At 33.4% G+C, this 12,506-nt stretch overlaps 1 protein-coding gene and 2 long non-coding RNA genes across 15 annotated transcripts; 2 read left to right on the top strand and 1 right to left on the bottom strand.

Annotated features, from left to right (window-relative positions):
• Nucleotides 1-61: 61 nt before the first annotated feature.
• LOC111809703 lies at nt 62-568 on the top strand. Its single transcript, XR_002817284.1, has 2 exons — nt 62-131; nt 305-568. It is a non-coding gene; the product is annotated as an uncharacterized LOC111809703 (long non-coding RNA).
• Nucleotides 569-2,299: 1,731 nt separating this feature from the next.
• Nucleotides 2,300-2,946, top strand: LOC111810587. Its single transcript, XR_002817412.1, has 2 exons — nt 2,300-2,372; nt 2,688-2,946. It is a non-coding gene; the product is annotated as an uncharacterized LOC111810587 (long non-coding RNA).
• Nucleotides 2,947-3,858: 912 nt separating this feature from the next.
• On the bottom strand, nt 3,859-11,140 carry LOC111810201 (serine/threonine-protein kinase STY8-like). 13 transcript variants are annotated; one of them, XR_002817376.1, is made up of 18 exons: nt 10,671-10,873; nt 10,154-10,268; nt 9,729-9,829; nt 9,511-9,630; nt 9,139-9,193; nt 8,566-8,676; nt 8,425-8,475; nt 8,158-8,333; nt 7,950-8,057; nt 7,228-7,301; nt 6,912-7,087; nt 6,512-6,607; nt 5,766-5,846; nt 5,607-5,660; nt 5,390-5,524; nt 5,193-5,315; nt 4,419-4,578; nt 3,859-4,090 (listed from the first exon to the last, which is right to left on the bottom strand). XR_002817376.1 is itself a non-coding variant. In XM_023696822.1 (17 exons), the coding sequence occupies exons 1-16, from the start codon at nt 10,871-10,873 to the stop codon at nt 5,232-5,234; spliced, it is 1,740 nt and encodes a 579-aa protein (XP_023552590.1). In that variant the 3' UTR covers nt 3,859-4,090; nt 5,193-5,231. The 13 variants fall into 13 exon arrangements, 11 of the variants coding, with proteins under 11 accessions (XP_023552590.1, XP_023552592.1, XP_023552585.1 ...); XM_023696822.1 differs by lacking the exon at nt 4,419-4,578; XM_023696824.1 differs by lacking the exon at nt 4,419-4,578 and having other exon boundaries at nt 5,207-5,315.
• Nucleotides 11,141-12,506: the final 1,366 nt, after the last annotated feature.

Genomic DNA, 12,506 nt, shown 5'->3' with positions numbered 1-12,506 from the left:
AAAACTACAACAAAAGCCCGGGTGTTGGCTATAAATACGACACTCATTTGGCCGAACAAATTCAACAAAAGAGTACGCTAAGCATTTCCATATAACGAAAAGCATTTCCATATAACGAAGCAAAATGTCTGGTACGTACGTGTTCTCTTCATATGTTCTTCCTATCATTTACTCTTAAAATTGTTTTGAAATTGTTTAGAAATGCTATGATGGAGCGGTTTGTAAGTCTTGGTATGGAATTATGTGCATTTTATTGTGAGTGATCTGTATTAACAAATTTAACACGAATATGTGTTTTAAATAGGGAAAAGTGAATGGCCCGAGCTTGTGTTCGTAGAATATTATGAAGTTGCAGATATAATACAAAAGGAGAATCCTAACGTCAAACCACAAAAGATTCTTGCTGGAAGTCCGATGATTTTGAATTACGATCCTTCACGAGTTAGGGTTATTGTCAATATTAAGGATGTTTGTATTTCACCTCCCAAAGTTGGTTAAAAATTACTCACGGGTATCGTTGTAAAAGTTATATGTACGTGTCTATATGAAAGTACCAATTTTAATTATTGTCTAACTACCATTTTAATTATTGAATTGTTTCAATACTATCATACTATTTATGCTTCGTCAAACTTAATATACCATAAAGAAAGTTCAAACGTGCAGCTTGTATTACTTGAGCTATTTTCATATTGGCAATTTCACCGTTACATATGTTCGAAAACGTAACAGCCCAAGTCCACTGCTAGTAAATATTGTCCGCTTTGGCCCGTTACATATTGCAAGCCTCACGGTTATAAAACGCGTCTACTAGGGAGAGGTTTCTAGACCCTTGTAACGAATATTTTGTTTCTCTCTCCAATCCATATGAGATCTCACAATCCACTCCCCTCGAGGCCCAACATTTTCACTGGCACACCGCGTCTATCTCTGATACCACTTGTAATAGCCCAAGTTCACCACTAGCAAATATTGTCCACTTTGGCCCGTTACTTATCGTCGTCGTCAGTTTCACAGATTTAAAACGTATGTAGTAGGGAGAGGTTTCCACGCCTTACTATATATATCATATTTGATATTTTATTAAAGGCAAATATCTATATTTGAGTTATGGTATCTTCCATATATTGTTATTTCTATTTATTACTATTTTCGTATCCTTTTAATTTATCTGATTATAAATAGATAACTTTCACACCATTTAGGTAGGGTGGATTAAGTAAACATTCTCAATTAGCATAATTATCGGCATTAGCCTGCTACACATCGCCAGCCTCACGATTTTAAAACGTGTCCACTGGGGGAGGTTTCCACACCCTTATAAGAAATTTTTTGTTCCCTTCTCCAATCAACGTGAGATCTCACATGTTTGCATTCCCAACCACAATAGTAGAGTCAATTACTGAGTATTTCTTAAAATACTCAAGTCAAACAAATTACTCCTGTACGGATAACCGCGACATCACGTTGGAGATCCTCGAACCAACACTAGGATAAACTGCTTTTTTATTTTGTTTTTTAGTCTTAGATTAGCATAAGACATTGTTTTATTTCTTAGTTTTCATTAATTTTTTATTTTTTAAATGTTGTCGGTTTGATTTAAGAATTTTATTTTTGATGTATAAATCAATGATTTATGAACTATTTAAAATGAACGTTTCCGCATAAAAATGGTACAATATGCATAGGGTAGGAGCTCTATTTCAATAAGAAAATAACGTCATTACAATCGTTTAAAGTTTTTTTTTTTTTTTTTTAAACATTCCATAAAAGATAGAAATGCATTTAAAAGGTTCTTTTATGAACTTTAATTAAAGATAGACATTAAGAATAAGAAGTAACATTCTTCCAATGCCTTTTATGATTTATGAGTTTACTTTTTTTAATGAACGATTCTTATTTTACCTTATCGAATTTTACCATTATTTGATGTGTCGTTGCAACTATAGGTATCTGTTGAGTTCAAAAAATACAGATAAAAAATCGAACGTAACTCGTAGAGTGTCTGTATCTTTTAGAATCATTCTAATTTATGTAATTGATATCAATACTCTTGGTGGAGGTAATTGAATATTGAAAAGTTGCATCGTTTTGCATGTCCCAAAATAAAAGGTTTACGAATAATAATATATGTTTTTAAATTTTGTATAAAACAGAGTTCATTATATTCTCGATAAAGCTAAACTATTTATTTTAATAAAATGAAATTCGATATTAAAGAGAAAATAAAAAAGTCAACATTCTTAATTACTCCTTATCGGGTATTGGCTATAAATACAATATTCATTTAGTCGAATAAATTCATTATAAGCTAAGTATTTCGATATAATCAACCAAAGCATTCAACAAGATGTCGGACATCTGTCCTCCCGGTAAGTTCTTCCTATCATATAAATCTCGATTTCAAAACCGTTCAATTGAACGAAGGATTTAGTTTATGATCTATAATGCATAAAAATTTGTCTCTTTCGTTTAAAATTGTTGTACAATGATTCTTCGGCCTAATTTACTTTATTATAATTTTGTCACCTCTCAAAAAAATTTAGATTTTTTCTATATATTAAAAGATTTGGCACGAAAAATGAGATTTTCAAAACTCTTATATTTATATTTGGGCAAATATCTTATTGGTTCGTTCATTTGCAGTAATTTGATTGTGAGTTATGTGCATTACAAAAAATTAACAGGAAAAAAGGAATGGCCAGAACTGGTGGGTATAGAATATTCTATCGCTGCTAGGATAATAGAAAGGGAGAATCCTCATGTCAAAGCACAAAAGATTATCGCGGGGAGTCCGAGAATTATGAATTACAATCCTGGACGAGTTTGGGTTGATGTCAATGTTGAGAATAAGTGTGTTTTAATTCCTAAAGCAGGTTAAGGGATGTAATATGATAAAATATATGAAATTACTAATAAAGTAGTGTGTGACTACCGTTTTAATTATTGAATTGTTCCAATACTATCGTATGGTTTATGTTATTAATAATGGATGTCAAATTTAGTTTATTACATATTAATTCATCGATTTCATTTTTCAATCTTTATTTTTTTTCAACGATATTTGATGCGATTATTCAAATATCTGAACTCTTATTTAAGGGTACAGTTTTATATTCAACTCAAATTGGGAATTTAAACGTTACATCATTCTTACGGTAAAAGATGAGTTGAGTTTCAAATTGGGAATTTAAACGTTACATCATTCTTACGGTAAAAGTACAGTTTTATATGAGTTAAGCTATTTTCAAATTGGTAATTTAAACGGTAAAAATGAGTTGAGTAGAAAATTTTGTTACAATCTACCGTTATAATTTCGTAACTGGAGAATTGCATAATTCAAATTAGGTTAAATTATAAAATAAGATTGCTACAATTTCAAAATATCTCTATTCTTTAAAAAGATATCGATAGTATATTATTTACACTAAGATCGAAAGTATGTTTGGTTTTCATCAAAAACAAAATGTTAGATATAAATTTTTAATAATTGTTAGCCAATAGGTAACAAAACAAAGATAAAACTAGATAGAAGTAATATTTATAAATTTCATTTTAAAAAGCAAAATAGTTATCCAACGGGCCGGTAAAGATGGAAACTGAAAATTTCCGCTTACCTTATTAATAGGCACGTTTTATCTAAAAAAACTATTCGACAGTCATTATATACGACTACCCTAAGCACAAGTCTAAATCTTTTCTCTAGCTCTTCAAAAATATAAAATCGTGAGCCACATTATTCTAACCTGCTAAACAACAAACAACCAAAGTCAACTCACTATCATTGTCATAAAAGAAAGAAGAAGAAGAAGAAAAAAAGACATCTCTCCACGTTGTTGGATTTGTGACAAAGCAACATAAACATTAACACAAAATTTGTTTAGTTCCATCCAAAATCTGTGTTCTAACACGAACATGTTGAGCACATCTCCCACTTTCTAGCAACCTTATTGTCCGTTAAAGTCATCAGAAATTAGCAGCTAACCATTTATGATGCCTGTGAAGAACAAGAAGTATGGGGATTACAAGAAACTGGTTCAGAAGAGCTCGAAGGAAGCTGAGTAGAAAAGCCAACAGAGACATTGTTTTTCTGCAGACAAATGCCAGCCCAAATCATGATGAAGAAGAAACCAATCTCACATTAGCACAACAACAAGAAGATGAAGAACATGAAGAAGAAGAAGAAGAAGAAGATGATGATGATGAAGATGAAGAATTTACATATGATTCAAGGATACCCAGTTTTCAAAACAAAGATTTGTCTATAGAGGAAGTGGCAGCCATCAAAATCCAAGCTTGTTTCAGAGGCCATCTTGTATTATATCTTACCATGACATATTTGTTCATTGAATTCTTGATGAGTTTGTCTATGCTAAAGTAGGCTACATTTAGTCCTTTGATGTATTATCAACACCTACGCTTGTTGTTCAGGCAAGACGAGCATTTCAAGCACTAAGAAGCTTGGTGAAGCTGCAAGCACTGGCTCGAGGGGTGTGTGCGAGGAGGCAGGCGCGGGTAGCTCTTCAATTCATGCATGCATTGGTTCGATTGCAGGTTCGGGTTCGTGCTCGCCAGCTTCTGAACAGATACAGTGAAGAGTCTGATTATTGAAGATTGTTTCTTCAAAGCTGAAGAGAAAAGGTATCATTTATACTACTAGCAGATGCTTCTACAGGACATATAATAGTGTGGCTAAGTTCATTCAGAATTCTATTCTTTTGTGTTTATATCCTCTGTTTGATTGTTGTTTGGAGATTCTCTTCTTGACCTTTATTTCTCAAGTGTTTTGCAGCTAGTTTTTGAAGTTTTATGCTTTAGTACGATTCTCGAGCTGCACGAGTTGAATCCAAGTGCCAATTCTTTTCTTGTTAATGATTGATTATCAGTTCTCTTCTCTTCTCACAAATAATTTGCACAACTTGATTTAAGATTCAAAATTCATGCATTTATCAGCATAAAAGAAAAGAAAGAAGATAGAGAGATAGAGACAGAATCCAACTTGTAATATCAAAGAAAGAAGGCGAATTCTACATTCAGATGTATTAGTTTTGAATAGCATATTATACAGCATGCTACGGGTTATCTACCAATTTAGCTGTTAGGTAAAAGAAGGAAACATGAACACAATAGAAGTCACAAAAAAGGCGGTCCAAACATTTTCCTACTTTTTGTGGGAGGGTCTTATTGATTACCAGCACCATTGTACCTCTGGCGAAGCTCGTCCAGTGTATTCAGTGGTGCTCCCTCTTGAAGGCTGAGAAGAACGCACCGGATATTTTATCCTTCTTGCGTCGATTTTCCCCGTTGTTTTTGACCTGCTTCGATCGAATCTCACTGAGAAACTTTTCGTAATTCAACATGTCAGATATTGCTAATGAGTCTACCTTACCTGCTCAGCTATCTGTTTGAGTATCTCTAAAATTTCAGAGAAGTTTGGCCGTTCGGTTGGATCCTGCCTCCAGCATCTTTCAAGCAGTTCAGCAACAACGGGATGAGCATTCTTCGGTATTGTAGGTCGCAGTCTCTGTTAAACAACGTCGGATAATAAATTAAAGCGTATTAATTGCAGTATTGGTAGTATTGTTCAAGAAAATATATGTCTATACCTTCTGGACTACACCAACAGCTGCTTGTAATGGGGTCATGGATGAGTAAGGAATCTAGTCATACAACAAAATGGCAAAAGGGAAATCATATGTACACTAAACTGGAGAAGCCATAAAAACATCCATAAAATGAATACTCAAATCAAAGCAGCTGCTTACTTCTCCGGTTAAAAGCTCCCATAAAGCTATTCCAAAGCTGAAAACATCTACCTTATGGTCATATGGTTTATGCTCAATAACCTTCACATTCAAAAAAAAAAAAAAAAATCATCACAATGAAAAGATATGGCACTTCCTTTAGAATCTAGAGTGACAAACATCGGAAGACTAGTTGATAAATGCAGTAAACAAGTAATTAGTTGAAAAAAGTTTTGCTGCTATGAATTCAAGGAAGACAAATCGTTGGTAAAATTTCGGGTCAGTGAGCGTCAAGAATAAAAGCAGAGCATTTAATGTCATCAAGGTTAGATATACCCTTTCTAACTACTGTGCTCCATCTAAAGCCGTGCTATCAATTGAACCTTGCAGTCGTTCGGTGTCTTAAATTCATCACTGTTATCACTCTTGACAATGTTGGTAAGATCAAGATGCAAATTCTGGTTTATAATTTAATTGATCATAGAAGTGAGAGAAAGCAAGATATGATAGAAAATGCGTCAGACTCCCAGCTAACCATGACTCAGTCCTCGTATACCTCACAAGAATAATAAACATATCAAAGTCTTAAAGAACCAAATTACACACAGCAATTTTATTCAAGCATATGACCTATATAATACTAAATATTTCTTTTTGATAAAGATGATATTAAATTTCAATCGTTCTTGTGTATTGAGTAAGGTATATTTCATTTGGAATGATTAAAAAGATATTTAAAGTATGAGAAATTTACGGAAAGCACATACTTCAGGAGCCATCCACCGGTATGTTCCAGTTTCAGCTGTCATTACTCCAGATTGAGTTTGAACTCTGGCAACTCCAAAATCAGCAACCTTAACAACCTGAATTTAAGAACCTAGGATTCAACACTGAATTCCAAATATTCTTTTGCAATCTTTTTTTTTCTAGTTATGCTTGTTTTTTTTCGAAATCATACGATATTATGTCATGCTTCTTACAAATAGGCACACACATCCATGTTAACGCCCACGTAAATGCACAAAACATAAGTATAAATGCCTATTATAAAAAATGAAACAAGAACAATTTTCAGTGGAAGATGAAGAGAAGAATTAATGGAGGAGCATAAATGGTAATAGATCAATGAAGATTTCTCATTCTACTATTTCTATGAATTCCTCTCACCATGTTTTCATCCATCAGAAGATTGGCAGTCTTGAGGTCTCGATGGATTATATTATTTTGATGCAAATAGTTCATCCCTCTTGAAATGTTAATGGCTACTTTAAGTAAAGATGGAAGGTTAAATACACCTCTTTGCTTATGAAGGAAGTCATATAGACTTCCTCTCGACATAAACTCTGTAAAAGATAAAACATGAGCAACAATCAATTGGCTGAGAAACAAAATGAAAAACTCTATCGTGAAAAATGAAATTTCTAGAAGTGACAGGTTGCAACCTTACTATGAAGTCATTTATTTCTCAATAATCATAGCTTACCCGTCACGATGCAGAGGTTTGGAGGTTTGGTACATGCTCCAATGAATTGAACAACATTTTTGTGCCGAACTTTCCTGCAAAAATAGGTACCGGACTTTAGTATGATAGTAAAAGACTTCATCCTGCATTACATGTCCAAGTGCTTTTATGGGTTTTATTCTGAAGCCATTATCTTCATTATCAATATGGGAATTCTTAAGCGGCAAAATTATCTGGAGAGGAATACCAATGGAAAATAGGTTAAATAACTTTCTTAGTTTGAAGATGCCCTTCTAAGTTTGAAGGACTTAAAAGTTATAGCTTTTCATTAGGCTTGCATTTCCAGACAAATCTCATAATGTTCCTTTCAACAATCCTTTAGGACAATATGAGGATGATTATCTTCCCTTGTACAATCCTCTTTTGAATCGGTATGTTGTTTTTTCTATTATCAAATATGATATATGGGGGAGGCCAGTATTTTACCACGACCGCAAAGATAAATTAGAATTTTAAGGCCAGAAGCACCTCTTCTCAAGTAAAAGCATTATTTCGAAGACTAAAGATTAGAAAGTAACAGATGATCTTAAATTCAATTAAAACTTGTAAGAAGTATAATATCTAAGCCCTACCTTTTCTGGTTGCTACATTTTTAGCCTAAACCCACTGTATCCCACGTTGTCCTTCAAGGGCATACCATGTTCTTCTAAAGCATAATGGTGTTAATAACAATACAGACAAACCTCATTATATAAACTTCTTGAGAGAATTCTTTGACCATCTCTTCGTTAAGACGCTCAGGCCTCAGTACTTTAATAGCTACTTCCTGACTACAATAAGTGCCCCGATACCTAGAGAGGAGAGGGAGTGAAGATTAGGATCAGGATATATCAACAAGCTTTTTAATTTTTATCAGTTAACAATCATACGTCATAATTAGATAAAACTTACAGGTCCCCATACGACCCGGATCCAACTTTGTTCTCAAATTTTAGTTGTCTGGTGTCAATTTCCCAGACATCAGTACCATCAGTAGGTATTTCAACACAACAAGGAAAAGATTCAACTCTATTCTGGTTATGCTTACCCAAAGCAGGACTGGGCTGCTTTTCTGACCAACACTGTTCCTGCATCCCATTTCAGGTACGTTAAAAAAATTAAAGGAAAAAGAAAACTCAACATTGTATCAGTATAATTGATGGACAAAAGAGAAGATACCTTAAAACTTAAAATTTCTTTTTCTAATACCCTTTTCAGCTCCTCGGTTTCCTAGATTTCCCAATATTCAAGTAGTAAAATATGAAGATGACTGATATAAAAGATGAATAAAATAGTAAAAAGATATTAGAACTGACTTACCTCATAAGGCCATCCATCGATGACAAAAGCATCCAGAGAGAAACCATCAACAGAGGAGAAAGCATGAGCTTCTTGTATGTTAAGTCCAACATCAGCTAGGAAGCAAGTTAACTGACCAGAACCAAAACTTTCTATCATCCAATGAAGGGTGTGATAATTAAAGGGAAAAAATAACCCAAGCAACTTAAACATCTCTTTGATATTGAGTTTTTGTCATAACTACTTATAGCTTATCAAGAGTGTCTTGGACACAGCCATCAAATGTTTTAAGGACAGAACCGACAATAATAAATACTAAAATGCAAGAAGTCCTATTAAACAGCAAGTGCAGGCCCATCAAACTATTTGTCCCAATTGCCAAAATTTTACTGCAATGTGGGTTTAAGTTCTACCTCATTTTTTACATGCTCGTGCAGTAGTAAAATTCGTTGGGGGTAGAAAGTCTTTGTCGTGGTCTAACAAACTGGTAGCAGCATGGAGCAAATATAATTGTTTCATGTAGGTGAATGTATTACAATTCTATTTAACAAACTTTCGAAACTACGGTTTTGAGTTATTAGATAGGTCAAATACCTCACTAAGGAGTTTAGGCTTGTCAATTGTTGCAAATGTGATCTCATGCATTGGCCTACAGATTGTCAATAATAGAACGAAACACAAGGTTACAAAAACATTAATGTGTCAAAAGCAGATAACTAACATTGCATACAGAAAAAGAAGAATGTTATTATTGTGCAGGGCCTTAGCTTTATAGCTTTATACCAAGTTATATATCTCACTGCCACTTGAAGAATATCCTTACAATAAATTACACGTGAAAATGTCTCGACTCTCTTGAATCTTCAAGAGATATATGCGGTTGAAAATGAATAACTAGATCATAGTTCTTATTCCTTTTACTATTTTATTGAGCTGTTCTGTATAGAAAAACACTCTTTTCCTCACCGAGAAACGCAGGGTGTCATGTTTAGGGCACTGTCCCTATCTTCAACGCCATACTTGCAGGCCTGAATCGCAAATGCTTCAAGATTAGGAGAAGAACCAAAGGTTGGAGGTGGATGGTTCCTAGAGAGAGAGTGTCACTCAATGAGCACCAAAACAAAAATTAGAATCAGAACATAATTATAAAAACACTTGTACGGAATAACATTACTGAGCCGCACCCTTGTCTGTTAGAATAATTCAAAGAGCTCTGAGCATCTTCCGTCATTGAAGAATCCAGAAAAGAAGAATTGATAAAGTTTTCATTAGTAGAAGGATAAACCTGCATGACCAAAAGAAACCTAGATAAAGATTCTATGCTCAAACTCAATTCTCAAACATACTATGTTAACAAGTTTAAGCTGATTTCATGAAGTACCCTCGAACATAATACAGAACTAGAACAATTAGAGAACAAATTCTATGAAAATAGCATAGATCCTAGTGATACATTGTCATGACTTCCAACTCTCTGAAACCACAAACTATTTCAGTATCTATACTTATACTACAAATAATACCATTACCAAGAATAACAAAGAAAAGAGGAGCTGGCAGTTGAACTGATACAATGTTTCATGCAATTGAGTGCACTTTTAAGCTTTACCTGCACAGAACGAACGTCGAATGCGGGTCGGTTAGCAGGGTCTACAGCCAATTGAAGTAATCTCTTATGCATGAGTACATCTTCCGCCCTGTCGACATTCACATCCAATGCGTATCTATACAGCAATAATCAGGAACTTAACAAAAACGGAAGGAGTGCTCTGGAAATCCAATAAAAACGTGATTATAAATACATATAAACAAACAAGAATAACAGATGAATTTGTATTCCAAACTACATACAAAACAACTGATCCTCTGAAAACCATAAATCCTTGCTATACAATGCTCAATACTTCCAATTTTCACACTAAGAAAACAAAACAAAACAAAAGGCTAAATATATCAAAATGACTCCTAGTCTCCTAGATAATTCCCAATTTCATCCATAATCTTTTACAGCATTCAAATTTACTCGTAATGTATTAAAATTTCTCAATTAGGTTCTTCAACGAACAAATTGTTCATAGAAGCAATTAGCACATAATCGAAACGGAGAGAGGAAGCAAGGAAGATACCGAGCCGGGAGGCGATTGAAATGAAGCCATAGCTGATCATCAAATCCAGGTAGATTCGCCTCATGAAAATTGGACTCCTGGATTCGTCGGAGCACTTCGTTGTATACATCAAGCTTCTGTCGATGATGCCTCGGGTTCGCTTGGGACGAGGAGGAGTCAGAGGCTCGGCTACCGCAACTCTCAACATCATCTTCAATCGGCATTGATAAGAAGAAAACCCAAAACCAAAAAGCAATCAACAGAATCTGAGATAAAGCTTCAGAGAAGAAATCAAAACGGCGGAACAAGGAATGATTGAAGAATCACACTCGGAAATTGGAATCAACTAGTGAGAGAAGAAGAAGAAGAAGAAGAAGAAGAAGAAGAAGAAGAAGAAGAAGAAGAAGAAGAATTCTGTGAAGTGGAAAACGGTGACAGAGTGGAAGGAGAGAGAAAGTAGAGAGAGAAAGCTTTCAGGTACTTCTGGTTTTAGTGAAGATACGTTTTACTTTTAAAACAAAATTTATTATTTTTGTCGTATTAAATTTTATTTTATTTTAATTTATATTTTCAAATAAAATTTAAAAAATAATGAAAATAGGTTAATTAAATTTGAAGAAGTAATATAAAATAAAAAGGTAAAAGTACACACGAAAATATATTAAACTTTTAGAAGAGGTTGACATGTCAGCATACAGTCAGCGTCGAGTCATGTGGGGACCACAAGAGTATATAAAATTGCCATGTTGGATATTGGTGATGATTTTTTTAAATCGGAAAAAATAAAAGAAAAAGGAGAAAGTTCCACCATAGAATCATTGTGTTTTTATCATTATTTGCATTAAAATATCTCCCACCGCAATTTCTCCTTTTTTTTTTTTTTTTTTTTTTTTTAAATATCATATTTTTTATTTATAATTATTGACTCAATTAAAATTCTATTTAATTATTAAAACTAGATATTGAAATTAATTAAAATTAAAAAGAATTATTATATATGGAAATTTTGATTATCATTTTTCCATAAATTATTCGTCAATTTTTATTTCACGTGCTTTGAGTTAGACTATTAATCGTGATTATCATTCTTTATTAGAGATCAAGTTTAATTTGGATTCCTTTAATAAATATTTATTTATTTATTAGGTCAATTAGGAATACTTTAACAAGTTAAACTATGCTCCAGATGATATTTTGAGATCTCAATTTGAAACCCTAATTCTCGGGTAGTTGAGAATCTTTTTTGTGTAAAAATTGGTTTTTGACTTTAAACATTTAAATTTTAAAGATTTTTTAAATTAAATATGCATACAGTTAAGATCGCACAACAACGCACACACTCGATCTAGATGTGCTAAAGAATTTATATTGATGAGTATGTACAGGAGAGAATAGAGAATGAAAGTATATATATATAGCTTTACCAGATATAGTTTTACTAGAGCTTTAACGGATATAACCGTTGACCAAGCTATAAATAAGTAGCAGGCTCCGTAACCTAACACATACATATAGAATCTTTCACTATACCAAACCGAGATATTACTAAAACAAAAGATTTTCATACCGTTGAAAAAACCAAAGAAATGAGAAATGACTATACTTGTAATACAACACAGACTATTACGAGCCAACTAGAAGAAACATGTAATGACTCAAGCTCTCCGTTAGCGAATATTATCCTCTTTGAGCTTTCCCTTCTGAGTTTCCTCTCAAGGTTTTAAAAACATGTCTGTTACGGAGAGATTTCCACACGCTTATAAAGAATGTTTCGTTCTTCTCCTCGATCGATGTGGGATCTCACAAAACAAGACTTAGATTACTAGAACAGGGATATGAACTTCCTAAAAATGAAGA

This window comes from Cucurbita pepo, chromosome LG14, assembly GCF_002806865.2.
Source record: "Cucurbita pepo subsp. pepo cultivar mu-cu-16 chromosome LG14, ASM280686v2, whole genome shotgun sequence".
Classification (NCBI taxonomy): domain Eukaryota; kingdom Viridiplantae; phylum Streptophyta; class Magnoliopsida; order Cucurbitales; family Cucurbitaceae; genus Cucurbita; species Cucurbita pepo.
Note: the sequence above shows the minus strand (reverse complement) of the source record. Positions and strands in the feature narration are given on the sequence as shown.